A 21,032-nucleotide genomic window follows, 5' to 3' on the forward strand; every position below is an offset into this window, starting at 1 on the left:
ATGCCTCAGACTCCGACCCATCATCCCAGGGTGCTGCCAGCTGCATCCCTGTGCGGTAGGCAGCTTGGGACCCAGAGAAAGAAGTTCAGAGGCTTGGCAGCCAGCTGGGTCCTCTCAAGCCAGAGCTGAGGCCAAGCACACTGGGAAAGAGAAGATTATGGGCGGGCCCTAGGGGAGGGCAGGCCAAGATCTGGGGGACCGCAGATGGGTGCCCAAGGGACAGGGTGTGCTTTCAAAACGAATGATGGGAAGTCTTCTTGGTTGCCAGGAAAGAAACCTCCCTGAGAATGCTGCTGCTAAAGGTGCTGGTGCTGGTAAAGGTGCGGGAACCTGAGAGTGGGGGGAACTGGGAAACAGCAAGCAGGAGTGATTCAGAGCTGAAGCCACAGACTGAAGGTCTGAGCTCCCTGCGATGCTGGGCAACCCAGGCCCCAGGAGCCAGGCACCAGGAAGCACCCTGGGCAGGTTTCTGCCCCCACACCCATGGCCCATGGATCCCCCTCAGCACATACACATGGGGCCCACACAGGGAGGCCGAAAAGCAGGTCCCCAAGGCCAGACTATTGAGATATCTGACTAACCACTCTTCTCCATCAGATCAGTGAACTCAGAGTGCCTCCATCTAAGGAGGTCAGGGGTCTCGCCTCGTAAAAGGGGACCAAGATGCAACCTGCAGAGAGGCAGATGTAGTTTCAGCAACCTCAGCTCCCAGGGGCCTGAGGCTTGAGGCCTGAGAATCGCCAACACTGAGCAGTTAACAGACCAGATGCTGATGTCGAGGGAGGAGGGAGCCGCGTGGCACACACCTCGGCCCAGCGCTCTTCCTCTTCCTCTCCTGTCCTCGGTTTTGGGCCCCAGGCTCCCTGCTCCTGGTGCACTCCCATGGGGCTGAGGACGACTCAACGCCCCAGAACATCCCAGAGTCAGGGCAGCTCTCATCACCGCTGACAGTCCCAACCAGGGCTGCCTCCTTGGCAAGCTTTGAGAAGGATCACAATGATCACTACTGTTATTGCCATTTACCAATCACACTAACTGGATGCCATGCATGTTAAGGACTTTATACCCTGCCTGGCGGAAGGCGCAGCCTGTGAAACGGGCACTATCGACGCTATCTTACAGATGAGGACCTGACAGCCACAGGCATCTACAGATCTAGACAGCTAACACTCAGGGGTAGAGGACACCAGGGAGACAAAAATCTCAGACTTTGGAATTGATCCTGGGGGTTAAACGCCTCAGTTCTTGAAAGAACAATATCAGGACAGAAGATGCTCAGAGCCAGCTGGGAGTCCTCACAACACTGCTCTCTGACAGCAGGGGGCACCAATGTCTGTGAAAAGCTACTTGCCACAGACAATTTAGCCGCCCTTGGTGCAGAGGAATACAGATACCAAGGGGAAGGAGGAGACCGGATCCCTTGATCCCTATGGGCCCCAGGAAGGAAACTCAAAACAAAAATGGCCTGTGCAGTAGGCCCAGATTTAGACAGAGCTTGATTCTGGCTTACCAAGTCTTCTTATCAACCCCCCGCCCCTGCAACACTCTATGGAGAAGAGCAGGAGCCTTGCCTTCAGAGCCTCTCTGGTTTCTCTGTCCTACTGGCCCCTGGAGATGGCCACATCCTCTGTGGTTTCTCTTGTTTTCTGTGGAGTCTGCTCACTCAGATCAAGTGCATTCCTGTGCTCAAACCAGGCAAGTGCCCTCAGGGAAGAAAATGAGTGGGCATCAGCTGGCCTGGGAGATGCTCTTCTTTCTCTAGTTTTGTTGCTTCCTACTCATCGCTTCCAAAGCTCTCCACCATCTCACCATATGGGCTTTGAACAACGTATCCCGTTCTCTTCTAGCTCCTGCCTTATTGCAACAGTTGTGGTGGCTTGTTGCAACTCTATATCTTACCCAGAAGCAGAGAGTCAAGTTCTCTCTCTCTCTCAGTTTCCACTTCCTCGTTTCTGAAACGACAATGATGGTGTGAACTTGAAATGAACAGAGGTACTGCAGTCAGCCAACACAATGCCCAAAGCACAGTGGGCACTGAGCAGAGTCTGACCTGCAGTCACTACAGGTGACCCTATAGGCCCTGCTAAAGAGCACTAGCCCTGGTGTCTGTGGCTTCCGATTCGAATCCCAGTTCCCCAGTTTACAAGTTGTGTGACCTTGAATAAGTTGCTTAACCTCTTCTAGCTTCAGTTTTCTCCTCAAATGAGAAAAACTCGTGTCCATCTCATAGTCTTGTGCACATTAAATGAGATGCCATAAGTGAAGCCCTCAGCTCTGTGCATGCCTGGCTCTCAGTGCATTCAGCAGTAACTAGTAGTCTATTTTCTTTCACTTACTAGATGAAGTAAGGCAGGTGGGTTAAAGCATTATAGCATTCGGAGAGTGCCTAGAAAAGACTAAATGTTATCATGGATATCAGAAAGCTATAAGGCAGTAGATAAATATTTCTCACATTTTATATCCACTTAGCAATTTTCCCAAATCTTTGACATTATCTCTTCACATTCTCATCACCACCAGGCATTAGACAGTAGAACAAATATCACCCCCATTTTAAAGATGAGGAAATTAAGCTTCAGAGAGATTAACCGAATTAGCTACTCAGGCACAGAACCAGAATAAAGAATTAGTTTTCACAATTCTATTTGCTGCCTTCAAGAATCTAATAATCCTACCATGAAACAGGCCTCCATAGGAGAATATAATCAGGTGGTATAAGGTGAACATTAGGCAGGCCTAGGATAGAGGGTCAAAGAGAGGAGAGTTGCAGGAACGCTTGCTAACTACAACTATGTTTACGGGTTTGATTAGAACTCTGGCCATCACTGCCCAGTGTAGACCAGAGCCCTAAAGAGAACAGATTCAGCCCAGAAATACTGAGTGAATTCATATCTCAGGTGGTCTGGCAAGGTCAGATTGCACGGGTTTTTTTTGTACTCATTCAGCAAAAAGGTCTTGGACTCTTACCCCATAGCAAGTGCTGTGTTAGGGACAAGAATACAGTCCGCGACAAAAACAGAGCTCCTATCATCATGGATCTTATGGTGTAGTGAAGGAGATAATGATCAAATGAGCCACAGAGAGATATATAATTACACAATACTTGTCATCATAAGGAAGTACCAGGAGTGTTAAGAGAGCCCCTAGCCCACCAACCTGGGCAAGGGTTGGGAAGGGTGTGGGAAGGCTGATTCCAAGAGCCCCACAGGCAGAAGGCAGCACGAGTGAGTGGGCACATGAGAGGGCATGGGACACACAGTGAAGGAGACAAGGCGAGGGAGGTAGAAGAGAGAATGGTCGCCCATGGAGACTCCCAGAGCCCATGTGGGCTGGGCCCGCAGGCTGCTCTGGGAACAGGGGCTTGCTCTTAACAGAAACATGAAGCCACCAAGACCATGAGCAGGAGAGGAGCTACAAGAGACGGAGAGAAGGGAGCAGAGGGTGGCCTTTTCTGGGTGCTTTGATCATAAACAATAGCAACAAGAGTCTGGCTTACTCCAGAAAAAGCTAATTTATTGGAAGCAGATGTGGGGGCATCAAAGGAAAGCCTAAACCACAGGGTTTTGAAAAGGAAAGGAACAAAGGAAATGCCACCAGGCCCAGGAGCAGGGATTCTAGGCCGTCACCATCATCCCAAAGAAGCTGCCTTGACCACCTTCCGGTCCTGGTGCTGCAGCTCTCTTGGCCTCTGACTCCCCAGCGGCAAACTGTGACAGCTCAGCCTGGATCATATGCTCACTGCCCACCGACAGACTCTCAATAAGACAGCTTCCAAGGGGGAGGAGTGTTCCCCTAAGGAAAATCGCAGAGAAATTGGAGTGATAATTCCAAAGAAGTAGGAAGGGATTCTGCCCCCCACCAAAAAACGAGTCTAGTATAGACTCTGCAAAAAGGCTAGAGGATCATTATGGACAAAGTGAATTTATGTGTGGTTTAGTCTAAGAAAAAGAGTCAGGCAGCACTGTGTCAAGAGGTGGGCACAGAAGAGGTTTGGAGGATGGAGAGAAGAGAAAGAAGGTACCAGATGGCACCTCATATCAGGTCACACGCCACGTAACCCTCCCCAGGCCTCGTCTGACTCATCCTTAGCACTCAGGAGATAAGGTAACCAACCACAAGATAAATAAGCCACCAAGGTATGGAAAGGTGGCAGAGGATACCGAAAAGAAATTTCTTTATTCCAGCAATGATTATGTATAAACATGCTCCTCTAAAGAAGGCTGCCTCTGATTCTGAAGTGGCCCCCTCCTTTGGGAGGATGCAGGAAGGGATAAGTGTTACCCATCCATGAAATTCGGATGTCAGAACAAAAAGCCAGAAAAATGAGCTGACAGGCTATAGGCAGGAAGCACTGGGAGACAGGCTCGAGCCCCTTCTCCTCCCCAAGACCAGTTGGAATAGCACTGTAGTTTCCTTCCTGGACAGGCAACTTCCCTTGCCACATGCTAATCCAATGCTTAATTTCTCACAGGAAGAACATTTCGTTGTGGGTTGCAGCATCTTAAGAAATCCACAGTGCCTCAAAGAAAGTAGACATTGCCAGAGAACAAAAATAAAAAGGACACAGGCATGGACATTAGGGTGGGATGGAAAGCCTTCGCTTGCCTCCCCGCTATGTTGTTTCACTGGGATAGAGCTCAAGCTTCTTTGTGTAATGTCAAGGCATCAGCCTGAGAGTTTCAGAAGGTCTTATCCTCCGTCCCCCCACCCCTTCCACTGCCCCCCCACACACACACACGCTTTTCATGGAAGACTTCTTTCATTGCAACGAGACAAAAATCTTTGGTGCAAAAAGAATGGCATTGATTCTAAGGAAAGGAGCTCAGAGAGGAGACTGACATATAATCTGTCAAATCTTCAAAATACCACCGCCCAAACCGGGAGGTGGCTACTTGCAGAAAGGCAGTGGGGGAAACTTCCAACAGCACGTGTTGCCTCCACGTGAAGCAAGCTGATGAATTTACAATAAGAACTTGAGCAAATATAGGAACGTGTGAAGGAAAAGCAGCACATGTTCCTTAAAGAGGAAACTCTTACTACTAATGCGTTACAATAGTTTCCTTACTGGTCTCTCCAGCCTGGATCACTTTTTCCACTTTACACGAGCTTCCAGATTGATCTTTCTACCAAAGCACCACTCTACAAAACTAGTGTGCCATCCCTCCTAAATCATTCTAAACTTAGCCCAATTTCCTTGGGTTAATTTTTCCTTGACGATTTTTGTCAGATCTGTGCCCCATCTAAATCATTACTTCATGAAAATTGATTAAATTGCCTCATTTTCTTTACTTTCCCTCATTGTAAGCAATGTTATCATTACTGCTTAAATATTTCCACTGTACATTAATATAATTGCCTGACGAACTCTAAAATGTCCACCAAAAACCATCTTATGCATCCCCTAATGGCACTTCAGTGTCCCTGATTCCCACCCACTAAGCACCCTTCATTCATACATCCTGCACTGTGGCCAAATTTTGCCATTACCCCCTCACACACACACACACCACTCGCTCCGATGTTTGTCCCACCCCCCAACTCAGCCTCTCAAATCATACTACTCATTCAAGACCCTCCACTGTCACCCTCTCCTGAGGTTTTCCCAGACTGATGCAGCCTGAAGGAATCTTGCCTTCCTGAGCTCTCACTGCACTCAGAGCATCTGGGACTTCTCACTTAGGACTCTCTGTGGGTCTCTTTGAAGTATAAGGCTTTGGTAGACTCCTTCCCTTTCAGAAAACCTGCTGGCTTGCGGAGACCAGAAGTCATATCTGGTTATTTTGCATAGGGTCTTGCTTAGTTAATGCTTGCTGAATGAATGCATTCTCCCCGCTGTCCAGTGCTCTTTTTGACAAAATACAAATCTACTCAGATCATTCTCTTCCTCCCCACAAAATAAAGTTTCAATAACTTAGCAGACATAAAGAGACCGGGTCCTTCATGATTCTCCTTGAGTTGTGAGGAGAAGCATGTCTTCCCTCTCCCCTCACCCTGGTGGGGTGAGATGGACCCTTTCTCTCCACTTTGTCCATGTATTTTTTTTGTAAGGTCAAGGTGATGGGGGGATACCCTTGGCTAGCAGATTAGGTTTCATTTCATCCCTTTGCAAGTCCTGCATAGACAGTACAGTAGTTATTTTTATGTGTCAACTGGACCAGGGACAAGGTGCCTAGACATTTGGCCAAACATCATTCTGAGTGTGTCTCTGAGGGTGCTTCTAGACGAGATTAACAGTTGAGTGTGCTTCTGGATGAGATTAACAGTTGAGTTGGTAGACTGAGTAGAGCAGATTACCCCCCCCCCAATGTAGGTGGGCCTCATCCAAGTAGCTAAAGATTGGAATAGAACAAAAGGATTGAGTAAGAAAGACTTCTTCCCACCTGACTGCCATAGAGCGAGACACTGGTCTTTTTCTGCCTTTAGATTTCAAATGGAAAAATCAGCTTCGTTTCGATCTTAAACCTGCCAGCTTTGGGACTGGAATTATACCATTGGCTCTGCCTCTGTAGACAGAAGATCTTGGGACTTCTCAACCTCCACAATCATGTGAGCCAATCCTATATAATATGTTTACACATACATCCCTTTGGTTCTGTTTCTCTAGAGAACGCTACTAATACAGACAATCATACACCTTGCTTTAGAATGTAAAGGTCCCTAAGATTTTGTTCTCAGTCTTTGGGGACTCTGTCGAAACTTAGAAACAACAAAAAAAGTCACATTAAGATGATGCCCGCTTATTATTCTGTGATTTTTTAAAGTTTTTCCTAATCCAGGTGATGAAAATGGGGATCATTTATGAGATACGATAAACATTCAGACTTAGAACTGACACCTGAATGGGTCATGTTCTCTCCCTTCCCGACTCCCTATAAAAGTAAAAACAAAAATGAGTAGGTCATTACCATAGGACCCTATGGAAACAGTCAATTATCCTTTGCTTTTGTTCCCTCTCCTGTTTCACGGTCCCTCCTCTTGCTTCACTCATGCCTGCACAAGCAGGTGTACACTCCTTCCTCTCACCAGCAAACACAGAAGCAAAGCAAGGATGAAAGGGAGCTACTGCTCCCTGAATGCTACAGAGGAAACTTTGAAAGAGGAGAGCCCAGGGGCACCTGGGTGGCTCAGTGGTTGAGCCTCTGCCTTCCGCTCAGGTGATGATCCTGGGGTCCTGGGATCAAGTCCCGCATTGGGCTCCCCACAGGGAGACTGCTTTTCCCTCTGCCTGTGTCTCTGCTTCTCTCTCTGTGTCTCTCATGAATAAGTAAATAAAATCTGCCTCTCCTCTCTCCGGCCATCCAAGAACTGACTGGTTTACAAACCGAGCCCACAGACTATTTTCCAGCAACAATGGCATAGCAACAGGATTTGTACCTTGCAAACCCAGAAGTCAAAAACTGTTCATGTCCTGTTTTATCAAAATCAGTTACAGTAGCAGGCACACCAGGCTTTTTTTTTTCCAGCGGTAGGGCAAACTTGATATCCCAAACCACTTTCTCCATAGAAACTAAAACATTGGATAAAATACATCAGCATCTTTTTAAAAACACGTTGCTTAGCTAGCACAAAAGAGAAAGAATATACAAAGGCCAAAATGACATGAAAGCAAGAATGCTGCTGAAGTAAAGGTGGCAAGGCCACCTCTGGCTCTGAGGTTCTGTTTTAACAGCTGCAAAGTCTTGCAGTTTATCAAGTAAAGTGTGAACTCCTACTAAGATAAAGTGTCTATCAGAAAACCCTACCCAGACCTGGTGTCCCCTCCCAAGGGCTACACGCTCAAGGCAGAAATAGAGAGGAAATAAACCCATCACAAGAAAGGAGGCAACAAGAAAATGGTCATGTTTTGATCTTGAGGTTTGCAGGGGGAGGCTTCAGGTGAAAATGACCCTGGGAACTTGCAAAACCAGTCTTGAAATGGGTCTACAGTGGTACCTTGAGATGACTGATTTGCAAAAGTGAAAGTCTATCCCCTCCAGAGAAACAAAATCCCAACTCAAGACACAAAGCATTTCCCACAATTTTCCAAGGAAAACGAGCAGCTGACCATAAGAAAAGTGAAAGAAATCACACAATTCACAAGGAAACAAGATACTAGCTAAAATCAATGGGTAGAAAGTTCCACAGGCAGTAAAATCAGATCACAGAGGGTTTGAGGATTGGGATTGGGCCACCTTGACAGCCACCTTTTCCTATAACACTGTCCTTGCCTGTGTTCTCCTATCTCCAAACATAAACCTCCATCTGGGTCCTGTCTCTCCACCCACTTCCAGATCTCCCAAGACTCTGCTCTTGCTTCTCTTTTTCCACCTTTCTCCATAGGCACCTTCCCAAAGCACTAAGAACATATCCAAATCTTTACATTGAGGAAGGAAGGAAAGAAAAGAAAACTTGCCCCCTCCCCATCTTGCTCCACCTCTTTCATAGCTGGGCTTCCTGAAGAGCAACTAGGGTGACTCCCCAGCTGCCCATTCACCCCTAAACTGCAGCCCAGCTTCCACACCCAACCCACCACTCTTCTGAAGCAGCCCTTACCCTTACCTGAGTTACCACAGCACCAAATCCAATCAACTCTTATCTCATGGCTTCACAGATTCCTGCTGAGGTTCCTGCTGAGGTTCCAGCACTGTGGCTATTTCTCCCATTCAGAAACTTCCTCCCAGACCTTCCTTCCCCACCCCCCAACCAGCCTCTATGACATCACTTTCTTCTGATTTTCCTTTTACCTCTCCAGTCCTTTCCAACCAGTCTCCTTTGAGTGCTATGTCTCCTCCGCCCACTTCTTCAAATGTAGTTATTTTAAAGTTTCCATCCCCAACACTTTCCCCTCCTCCCTGGCCATATCATCCACTCTTCGTGGCTTAGAGCAGCCATCTCATCTCATCTCTGGGGCATGCATCACCTGGCAATGTAGAAATCTTTCCAGAAGGGACTCCAACATGAATAGTTTCATTTCCAGAACCTCAACTGCCATGTGCATTCATTCCCTAGCGTCAATCTGCCTGAGAATACGCCTGTGATCAAGCTGTGTTTCTTCATGAGCTTCTTCTCACTCATCCTAAATCTAAGAAGGGTAGGTCTCTTCAGAGTTTGCGGAAAAAATCTTTGGACCAGCAACCTGAAAAACTGCTATAGGAGAAAACAGTCTGATGGTTGCCAGAGGGTAAGGGGGGAGGGGAATGACCAAAATGGGTGAAGGGGAATGGGAGACCCAGGCTTCCAGCTTTGGAGAGAATAAGTCAAGGGAAATGAAAGGTACAGCACAGGGAATAGAGCCAATGGCATTGTAGTAGCATTGTATGGGGACAGAGGGGAGCTACACTTGTGGTGAGCATAGCACAAGTGTATAGACTGGTCAAATCACTACGCTGTGCACATGAAAGCAATGTAATATTGTGTATGTGTCAACTATACTTCAATTTTTTAAAAATTGCCATAAATAACGAGACTATTTACAGTGACAATAATACAGTGAATGATTATAATATGGATAATAAATGCTCTTGTAAGCTAAAAGACTTCCAACTCTATTTTCAATAAAAAAAGAAGAAAGATCAAATGGAGTGGCCAGCTTATTGATCAGTTGATGATAGGGTTTGAGGATACATCCATATGTGAATTGGGGTTTATAATTCAGAAGAGGTTTAAAGAACTGATTGGGGGATCCCTGGGTGGCGCAGTGGTTTGGCGCTTGCCTTTGGCCCAGGGCGCGATCCTGGAGACCCGGGATCGAATCCCACGTCAGGCTCCCGGTGCATGGAGCCTATGTCTCTGCCTCTCTCTCTGTCTCTCTGTGACTATCATAAAAAAAAAAAAAAAAAAAAAGAACTGATTGGCATCTATAACAAATTTTTCCATCTCCATTCACTTATTTACCCACTATGTACCTAAACAGCATTTCTCGGGGCACCTGGGTGGCTCAGTGGTTGAGTGTCTGCCTCCGGCCCAAGTAATGATCCCAGGGTCCTGGTATAGAATCCCACATTGGGCTCCCTGCTCAGTGGGAAGTCTGCCTCTCCCCTCTGACTGTGTGTCTCTGTCTCACTCTCTGTGTCTCTCATGAATAAATAAATAAAATCTTTAGAAAAATAAAATATAAACATTTCTCAGCATTAATATCAAAGCAACGAAAAATATTAAGGGAATTTATGCTGAGCCCTGTGTTGTTCTAGCAATAAGGATTATTCATCCATGAATACAAGAACTAACAAAAAAAAAATCCCAGCCCCACCAATCTCATTAAGAGATGCAGCTCCAATACATTTTATTTTTATGTTTAATAATTGTGAATTTAAACTCTATTGTTATTTCAATCAGGAATCAATTGTGTACTAAGAATAATTTTAATGATAACTCAAGCTAGAATAAGTTAATTAACACTTAGAGTGTTAGGGTCTTAGGAGGCAAAATTTTAATAAATATATAATTATATTTGTTTGGACAAGTATAAATGGAGGGGGACTCAAGAAAAGTCTTCCAAGCATAAAAATTACTTTAGGATTACATTTCATGGAAAAGATGGAGTAGAATTACAAGTCCAAGGAGAAAAAGGAAAGATGTCAAACTTTTACTCTGTTAAAGAGGAGCCTATGTATACTTTTGTTTAAATGGATCACAAATATGTACAAATAGCCAATCCTTATGCTGTGCACCTGAAACTAATATAATGCTTTACATCCATTGCACCTCGGTAAAAATTTATTTTGAACTAAGTTTCTCATATTTATATATTTAAAAACTGAGAGATCGGCATCTGCAAGCCTTGATAAAAAATTTCATGTTGTCATTTCAAGCATTAAACCTGATACATTAAAAAAAAAAAAAGGATGATGGCAGGTAGCAGATCACACAAGCACTAAGTTTCTCCTCAATGCATTAAAATGAGGTGGCTTTCCATTTTTTTAATGTCAATATTTAAAATACAATAGAAACAACATCTTTTGCAAACTTAAAAGTTAAGGAATTTTACACACCAACTTAAAAATATTTGAGGGTAAATACTGTACAATTCCATTTATATGATGTTACAGAACAGGGAAAATTAATCTATCATGAAAAAGAATCAGAACAGTGGTGGCCTCCAGGAGAGATGAAGGCATAGACTGTAGAAGGGCTCAAAGGTACTCTCTGGGGTGATAGTAATGTTTTATACTTTAACAGAGCTTGGGGTTAGAAAGGCAAAAGCATTTGTCAAAAATCATCAAATGGTGTACTTAAGATGTGTACATTTCATTGAGGTAAATTTTATCTCAAGAAAAAAACTGTAAACAAATATATGTACTCTCGTCCAAGTTATGCATGCTGAAAAATTCAGGAGTGAAATGTTTTGGCATCAAAAATTTATATGGAAATGTATAAAAAATAAGATAGATTGACAAATGGACAGATGTAGAGATAAGTAACGTAACTAAAGCAAACCATTTAAGGTAGAACCTGGGTGGCATATATATGTTGTTCACTGCTCAATTATTTCAGCTTTTCTGTATGTTTGAAAATATTCACAATAAAATATTGGGGAAAGTGTACAACAGGAATATATTTCATCATAATTCAAGGGCATACTTGATATCCTAAACCACTGGTCAAATCATGTGTGGGCAAAAGTTTGGAGACCATTCGTTTCTATTATCACCATTTGCTAATGAATCTCTAACCCATACTTACAGCCCAAACCTCTTTCCAGAATCCCAATCATCTTTCCATCTGTCTCCTGGATGGCTCCATCTGGATTTCCCATCAGATCTAAAACTGAAGAGATCCAAATAAGAATTTATTGTCTTCCTGTGTCAGTTAGAAATATCATCAGCTACAAGTAACAGGATAGAACAAACAAAACAAGGGTGATTTTTCTTACATAACAAGAGATCTGGAGGTAGGTAGCTGCTAGTGTCAGTTCAATAGCTCCAACAATCTCCTGGCTGGCAGGTCTGCCATTCCCTTGGCCTTCCTTCCTAGTCACAAAGTTTTCTACAGCTCCAGGCTTCATGTCTGAGTTTAAGATAGGAAAGAAAGGGAAGGAAGGAATGCCAGTGACAACAGAACTTTTATCAACACAGCTTCATATTTTTCCAGAAGCCACCTAGCAGACTTCCACATAAATCCCATCCATCAGAACTGTTGTCCTAGCTGCACAGGAAACCAGGAAACACCATACTTGACTTCCCTATCCTCTAACTTGTCTGTAGGATTGGGTGATGGGTTAGCCCGCCTGCAGTATCTGTAACATTCTCCCCCAAACCCAGGATACGTCCTATACTGCCTCTCTGTGTGAACAGTTCAGGACCTGACTAGTTCCTCAAGGAGCCCAGGAATTACCCTTCCCTCTCTTTCTCCTCTACTCCTCATATCCACTGCCTTGATCTTTTCTCAGTCTTTGAATCTCTCTCAAATCTGAGCCTCCTTCCTATACCCACTACCACTGTCTTGGTTCAGGATCTCATTTCTTCCCTGAATGGCTCTTAGCCTCTTAGTCTCAAGTCTTCACTGCAAACCATCCTCTGTGTGGCCCCAGCTTGACCATTCTAAAAACAGACATCTACCCATCTTATCCCCTGCCTAGATCTTATGTGTGGCTTTGCATAATACCTAGTTTAAAGCCTTACTTCCTCAGTATGTCATGTAATGTAGTTCCCCACTTTTGTATAATATCCTCTTCAAAATGTGTCATCAGTTAGGAGCGCCTGGGTGGCTCAGCCAGTTAAGCATCTGCCTTGGGCTCAGGTCATGATCCCTGGGTCCTGGGATCGAGCCCTGTATCACACTCCCTGTTCAGTGGGGAGTCTGTTTCTCTCCTCCCTCTGCCCCTCCCCTCTCCCCTGCTTGTGCTCTCTCTCTCTCTCTCTTTCTCAAATAAATAAACAAACAAACCATTAAGAAAAAGAAAGACAATGTGTCATCAGTTAGAGTACTTCAACCCTGTCAAGGATCAACTCCCCTAGAACACAACTTTATAGAGAGAGGATCTGGGCAAGTCAATACTCAAAATCTAAACCTGTTGTGCTAGGCAGCCAACCATGTCTCTAATATATTTGTGCTAAAATTGTGGTAAGCAACAACAATAGATTTATATGTTATAATAGGGGTTCTGTTCCCAGGGACTATAGACTATATTATCTCTAAATGCATTTTTTCTGGGAAACATAAAATTCAACAATATATTTAAAGTATAATATCATTGTTGTTCATTCGATTCAGAGATTTATTGAATACCCACAATGTACTAGATACTACTCTTTAGTTCTTTTCCTTTATAATAGAGCAGAGATGACAGATCTAGAACAGTGTACGATTGAAGCTATCTGCCTCTTTCTGCATACCTAATGATTTCCATCTTTTTCTCTATTGCGCTATTTAAAATTTATCACCAGAATCAGCACTTTCATTTTTCTGTCTTCTACTCATTTTCATAAATAAAATTCATTAGATATTCAAACAAATGTCCAAAGACACAGATGGAGGCAAAGATGGCAATATGGTAGAAACCAGTTGATTGATAGAGTGCAATGTGATAATAGCTAAGCTTTATGGAGTACTTACTCTGTGCCAGGCACAGTTCTAGGCACTCTACAAATAGTAATTCCTTAATCTTTACAATGTGATGCAGTAGGTTCTATGAGTTTCATGTTGCAGATAAGGAAACTGAGGCCCATGGGTAGTTTTGCATCTTTGTCCAAACAACAGCCCCCAGTCTCATCTGTCTGCTGCACTTGAGCTAAGTACATTTCTCTTAGTTCTGGGGGGCGGGGGAGTGGGTGTCTTCGGTGTCTCCGGCCCTGTGCTTTTTGCACCTTATGTCCCATCTGCCTGGACTGCTCATTCTGTGCACACGCTCATTCTTGGAGACCAGATGAGGCCCACTGTGCTCAGTAAAGTCTTCCTTGTCCAATAAGGTGGGGCCAGGCTGTGCTGACCAGCACCTTACCCAACCTCCTCATCCTGTTATATTTATGCGCTTACAGCTCCCTCTCCACCACCGGAGATGATGCTACCAGGCCTGGCTGTCCCCTCATTGTTGAGTCCCTGGGGCTTGCTACTATGGTTGGCCTATAATTGGCACTTACAATTTTGCTGAATTAATGCACAGAATCCCTGGATTTTACACCTTCTTGTCGCCCCCACGCCGTCTGGCACCACATATTGCAGACACTTAGTCAATGGGAGCGGGAGCCTGGTTTTCCAGCCAGCAGCCTAACTTAATAAAACAGAGCAAAACAAAACCCGCCCCCTTTCTCTCATCTCCACACCACAATTAATCCCAGAGGGTTTGAATTCTTTTCCAAGCCCTTCCATCAGCCGAATCCAGGGGGACCCCGAGGGGTCGGACTGACTCCCCATCCCCCGCCCCCGCCAGCTAGCGGAGCAGGGTGGGGGGCAGCCGCCAGCGCACAGGGCAGCCGCGTCCCGCGCACAGGGCAGCCGCGTCCCGCGCCCTCCGCCAGTTCTGCCCCGTTAAGGTAAGAGTTCGAGGGCGCGGGGGGCACGGAAGGAGGGTCCCCAGAAGGGGCCCCGCGCCGGGGCGCTCGCCGGGTGCCGGGGAGCCCAGCGCAGGCCCGGGTGCCCCGCGACGGTACTGCCGGCGTCAGGGCGGCCCCGGTCCCACCTTCCCAGGTTTCCATAGCCACCGGGGCCGCGTCCTCATCTCTCCCGCCACCGCAGGCCTCAAATGAGTCTCCGTGCAGGGCGCTGATTAAATGGGTCTCGGCTCCCCAGCGGACCGCCCTTCCCGGCAGCTGCCCGCAGAAGCCCCGAGGGCGCCGCGCCCGCCGGGCCGCGCATCAGGGGGACCGACCGCGCGCGTTTCGGGGACAGAGCCCGGGGCGCGTCCTTCCGGCCTCGGGATCTCCGCCCCCTCTGCGCCCCCACCCCCGCCAGCCTCTCGGGGTCCCCGGGGGCCCGCCCCGCCCCGCCCCGCCCCGCCCCGCAGGCCCCGCCCCGCCCCGCAGGCCCCGCCCCGGGCCCTCGCGCTCCGCCCCCTCCCCGCCGGCCCCGCCGCTCCCGGCGCTCCGAGCGCGGGCCTGGGGACTCGGGATCCCGCCGCCGGGCCCGCAGCATGGGGCGCTTCCGCGGGGGCCTGCGGTGCATCAAGTACCTGCTGCTCGGCTTCAACCTGCTCTTCTGGGTGAGACCCGGAGCGGCAGGCCGGGCAGGGGAGGGGCCGGGCGGCGGCGGGGCGGGGGCGGGGGCGCGGGCGCGGGGCCGGGGTCCCCGGGGAGCTGGCCGCCGCGGCGTCCGAGCCGGGTCCCGAAGGCTGGGTGTCCGGAAGGGCGGAGGTGAGGAAGAGGCAGACAAAGAGGGAGGAGAGGGATGGAGGGGGAGCGCAGAGGGAGGGAGAGGTGGAGCAACAAGAGCCGGTGAGAAGGGGGACACCTTGAGGCTCTTCCCTTTGAGGAGCCTGTGCCCCAGCTGCTGACTCCAGGTGCGGGGACACCAGCCCCCCTCCCTCACCTCCTGAGGAGTGGCTCGCCCTCGCGCCCTCCGGGCACTCCCCCGCTGTCGCCCTGCCGTCCGCTGCAGCCGGGGCCTGGCCTGGGCTCTGGGAGAGAAACCCCTGTGCCCCTGCGGGGCTGCCAGCGGTGGTGCCCCAAACGGCGTGTGTGGGGACACCACCTGGCGGTGAGGGTTTTGTTTAAGGAAATGGGGGGTAGGAGTGAAAATGGGGGGGGGCAGGTGTCGTCCTTATTCTGAGGGTCAGAGGAAGGTACCTCGGGCTGGGAGGAGGCGGTGGTGCTCTTCTTTCTGTCAAGGGGATGGTGAGAAGATAGGGGTTTCCAAAGGGCAGCAGCATGTCCCCACAGCCCCTAGCTCGCAGCCTCTGCTAAATACCACAGATGATCTCATTCAACTTTGCATTGAACAAACATTCCCCGGATTAGTGGTTCACAGAGAGATAGGGCCATGCCCCTTGTCTCCTATGTTATTGGGACAAGGTTAGGGCCAGACCATCCCTAGATCCCTGTATACCCTGTCTCAGGCCCTGGAGGACTGTAAGACAAGGTCTAAAAATTGTCTTGTCTGCACATTCCTCCTGGGTTTTCTCAGGAAACTGTCAGTCAGACCCTGGGGGAAAATATAAATCTTATTTTGGGGAAACAGGTTCCTAAGGCTAGTGGGGAGCAGCAATGGCCTGGATGCTTTGAAACAGCTAGGAGAGAGGAGGATGGTGACTGTCTGTCTGCTCCAGGGAGTTTGTCTTCCCATGACTGCAACTAATTAATTATTGAATGATGGGCTCTGCCTGTGTCTGCCAACCCATTAGCCCAGATGCCTGGGTGACTCCAGGAACTCTAACGTCTCAGAAGACAACTTGCCATGCTCAGCATCCTTCAGCAGGGGAAGGTATGAAGGAGGCACCCCAAAGACAGCCCCTGAATTTTGAAAACACACATGATTTTTGTACATGGGGCATTTACATTCAGCATACTACAGGGAGGGACATTTCTAAAGGTCCTTTATGCTGTGCTGCTTTTTAATAGTCTGGCTTAATTTTAAAAGCTGTTAATTCTAGATGTCATGCTTCGGTGACACCCTTCGCTCTCACTGCTTACAAATTCAAAACAAGTTTTCAATCAGTCTAAGAAGGAATTCTCAGGCTGGGCTCAGTGCTTATTTAGTGACTGATGCTGTGCCAACCTTTCCAGGGATCATAGGGAGCATTTATTGAATGTTTTCACTGTGTCAGGGACAGTGCTAAGCACATTGCATTCATTATTACTCTTAATCCTCACAACAGTGCCCATGTGTATAATATTTTATCCCCATTTTTATAGATGAGGAAACAGAGACTCACGTAGGCTGACTTGCCCAAGGTCACATAGCTAGTGTGTGGCAGAGGTGGGACTCAGACTCAGCCTCTGTGGTCCCAAGCACTGTGGTACATTACACTCCTAAGTGGTGGTTCTCAGAGGGTGGCTCCTGGACAAGAGCATCAGCATCTCCTGGGAGCTTGTCAGAAATGCACATTCTCAGCTCCATGCTAAGCCTGCTGAAGCAGGAACTCTGTGTTAGCAAGCCCTGTAGGTAATTCTGATGCTTGCTCAAGTTTGAGAACCACTGCTAAGCAGTTATTAAATAAGTATTAGATAATTTATAATATATAAATATATGTAACTTGTAACTGTAAAATGCTGTTCTGTTAGCTGCTAATGTTGTTAAGAAAACAAGTCCAATGCATATAGAACAAGTTAATAAGTACATAATCAAGTGACAAATGTCACACTTTGGCCATAAACACAGTAAAGAAGGGAAACAGAAGGAACAAAGCGATGTTTGACTGTCTGCCTTGTGTTAGCTGCTGGGGTTAGACATGACCTTTTATATATATGATCTAATTAAGGAGTGCAGAGAAAGTTGGAGGGCCTGGGTGGCTCAGTTGGTTAAGCGTTCAACTCTTGATTTTGGCTCAGGTCATGACCTTAGAGTTCTAAGATTGAGCCCCACTTGGGCTCAGCATTCAGTGAGGAGTCTGCTGGAGATTCCCTCTCCCTGCCCCTCTCCCTTGTGCACACGCTTTCTCTCTCTCTCTTTCTCTCTCTGGAATAAATAAATCTAAAAAAAGGAGTTCAGAGAAAGGATCATAGCAAGAGTGAGGAGCCAGGAAAGTTGGTCCTGAAGAATAGGGTGTTTAAGCTGGACTTCCCAAGACGGGTAGAATGAAGGTGGGCAAGGCAAGGGGGCTGACACACCACCCACCGGCAGAGGAGCAGCACAAGGCTGGGTGGGATTACCGTATGACACAGGGGTTGGGCTTGAGTGCAGAGATCAAGTTATTGATCACACAACCAGGGTGTACTCGAGTAAGTTAGTCTTACTTCTAGGTGTCTGTTTGCTCATCTGTACCAGTGGGGTAACAGGGTTGTGAGGAGGATTAAAATGAAATGTATAAAGTGCCTGACCTCATCTTCCTGTGAATCTAGTACATAGTAAGGGCTCAAAAAACGTTATTGGTGCCTGCACATAGGAGCATTCAGTAAAAGTTAGCTGTCTTTCCCAGGTCCCTTCATTTGGGGGAATAGCATATATATTTGCCAAGTGACCTGCAGCTTATCTTTGTTATAGGATGACACATTATCCTCTCAGTTTGCGCTGTGAATTTTCCCCACTAGAACTTGGAATGCTCTGAGAGCAGGCCTTTTTTTTTTTTTTTTTTTCTGTACGTTCACAGTTATATCTCCAGTGCCTAGAACAGAGCTGGGCACACAGGAGGCATTTAGTAAATATCTGTGGAGTGAATGAATCTGCAGGTTAGAGCACTTGGTACAAATGACCTTCCCAATTTGCCCCAATGATCAATGATGATCAATGATCTAGAGGACTGAACCTATCTCTTCTTGCACGTTACCTGTTGATTTGTTCTTTGTTTGCCCAGACTGAGCCCAGGAGGAAGGGATGGGGCCTTCCCCTCTCTCACGTCCATGGGAGAGTAGATGGGCAGCATCTACATTAGGAAAGGGCTAATGGAAACTGACACATAATGATTTAGGGGAAAGTGATTATTTGGGATAAGTTATCTAGATATCCACCTTCTCTGTAACTGAGGGAACCTGATTCCAGAAAGGCCTCACCCTAGTTTCTGAAGTTGTTTTTCCTGGTTGGAGGGGTTCATGAGAAGTTTGGGGAAGGGGCAAAGGATGGGGGCTGCAGATGAGGCTGCAGCTGTGACTTCAAGTGTCATATTCACTCACACCTTCACATGCTCAGGTGCCTACCCTTCTGAGATATAAGGTCCCCCTCAGTGACCGGTGACCACACTCTCTTCCCTATCAGAAACTCACCAGAAGGCAGGCGAGGAGGTGGGGGCGGGTGTGTTCTGTGATCTGCAATTTGTGCCCTTCCGTGACCACACTGTCTTTCCTATCAGGAACTCACCAGAAGGCAGGCAAGGAGGTGGGGGCAAGTGTGTTCTGTGATCTCCAATTTGACAAATCCATTTGCAGCCTCCTCTGGCAGCTTGGTTTCAGTAAGTTTCCCTAGGCTACTCTGATTTTATAAACATTCAGCTAGATCCTGCCAGAGCCAGCACACTGCCTGGCTGACTGTATTCACCACTACATTTTTAAAAACAAAAGCAAAGCCTAGCCCTGAACCCCACTAAATTCACTTCTGTTATCATGGTTGATGTCTGCCATGGAACCCCTCCCAACATCTGTCATGTCTAAATTCGGACACTGCAATCAGATAGCACAGCATATGCCCATGCCTCTCACTGAAATCACCTTTATTTTTTTTCTTCTGTTGCATAGCAATATAAATAAAACACCACAGTACACCAAGCCGCATATGTTGGTTTAAAGAAAAACCTAGGCACTGTTTATTCCTTGCCTTATTGTTGTACGCTCAGCGTTTTCCTATCATTGTGCTGTACTGAGCAACTCAGTGATAGCGACCGACAGGAAGCAGGGCCGTTCATTGTTGAAAGTCACATGCCATATATGGCTTGTCTGAAGTTTCTCTACTTTCCTTCTCACCAGTATTCATGCAGCTTTGGAGGTTCAGTCAGTGATGCCTAGCAGGTACTGTTGGGAAAGACTGTGTCCCTTGAGCTTGGGAGTGAAAGATGTTTGGCACTGCTGCGGCTTAGCCAGGTGGCCTCCTCCTCTTTGTCAAACTTCTTTCAAACAGTAATTTTAGAGCTACCACCTGTCTGGAACACTGGTTTTTTTTTTAAAAAAAAAAAAAAAAAAAACTTTCTTTGGGATCCACCCAAAAGCTAGACCACCCCAGAAGGCAGATAAGAATTTTCTTGGTCTTCTTGGAGGATAGTCTTTGTTTCTGATTTCTGTCAAGGTGAGAAGACAGCGGTAGAGGCCGGCCTCCCCTAAATGGATGAGAGGGGCCTGGCATTGCCAGAAGGGGCCACGAGTCTGTGATAGGGGCCATTGTGCAAGGTTAGAGATAGAATGCCAGCAGTCCAGCAGACAGGTCTAGGCAGGATGGCCATCCAAATCCAGGAACTTGAAGCCAGGAAGGTGGATATTGGCATTGCACTGCCTGGATTGATTCTTGTCTGTGTTATTTACTAACTAGGGGACCTCAGACAAGTTGTTTAACCTATTTGAGCCTCAGATTTCTCATCTGTAAAATGGACATAATTAAGTACCAACGTCATCTGTGATTTTTGTGTGGATAAAATGAGTTAATACATGTAAAGTAGTAAGTAGCGTGGTCCATATGCATAGTTAATACTCAATAATGTAAGATAATAGTAGTAGTCATATTTAAGAATTGGAAGCATGAGTAGACACCAGAATCCAAGAAGTTTATAAAAGTAAAGAAAGGTGGTAAATAGGTGTCCAACCAAACAAGAAAAAGCAAGAGTTTCATAGCTTCTCAAGGGCATGGAGTCCAGAGAGATTTCTTCCTCTGCAGTCATTTGGGAAACATATGCTGATGACCTACCATGTGCCTGGCATCCTACCAAGTGCTTAGGCATTCAAAAATACTGAAGACACAGGTCCTTGACCTTGAGGCATTCACACCTCTATTTAGTGCTCCATTTTGCCTTTTATTGTAGTTTATTTCCTCTCTAGTGTCTTTGCTCCTTGAGGCAGTGACTGTTTCTTGCTGGGATCCTCCTTCTTTCATCCCTTGGCTCCTAGAAGAGGTTCAGCAGTCAGTGGCAAAGCTCCAGCTCACAGGATTATGTGCACCGACTGCTGACACCAGCGCAGGAGCTGCCTATTTGTACCCTGCCCTGCCTCTCTGCTACCAAAGTCTTGGGAAGAGATGGGAAAACCTTGGTGACTGGTGCCCCTCTAATTTCAGGGTGTATGCAAATCATCTGAGGATCTTGTCCAAGTATATATTCTGTTCAGTAGGTCTTTTTATTTTTTTTTTGAGATTTATTTATTTCAGAGAGAGGGAGAGAGAGCAAAAATGTGAATGAGGATGCAAGGGGGAAGGGGCAGGAGGAGAGGGAGAGAGAGAATCCAAGCAGACTCCTTGCTGGGCACAGACTCGAAGCTCAATCTCAGGACTCTGAGATCATGACCTGAGCTGAAATCAAGAGCCCGACACTTAACCGACTGAACCACCCAGGT

At 46.8% G+C, this 21,032-nt stretch overlaps 1 protein-coding gene across 2 annotated transcripts in view; it reads left to right on the forward strand.

Annotated features, from left to right (window-relative positions):
* Nucleotides 1-14,971: 14,971 nt before the first annotated feature.
* TSPAN2 (tetraspanin 2) overlaps nucleotides 14,972-21,032 on the forward strand; it is a 47,175-nt gene continuing 41,114 nt past the window's right edge. For both annotated transcript variants that reach the window (XM_041757360.1, XM_041757361.1), the window contains exon 1: nucleotides 14,972-15,115. In XM_041757360.1, the coding sequence (XP_041613294.1) occupies nucleotides 15,047-15,115 (69 nt within the window). In that variant the 5' untranslated portion in view covers nucleotides 14,972-15,046. The remainder of the gene's footprint in view (nucleotides 15,116-21,032) is intronic.

The sequence above is a fragment of the Vulpes lagopus genome, chromosome 5 (assembly GCF_018345385.1).
Source record: "Vulpes lagopus strain Blue_001 chromosome 5, ASM1834538v1, whole genome shotgun sequence".
Classification (NCBI taxonomy): domain Eukaryota; kingdom Metazoa; phylum Chordata; class Mammalia; order Carnivora; family Canidae; genus Vulpes; species Vulpes lagopus.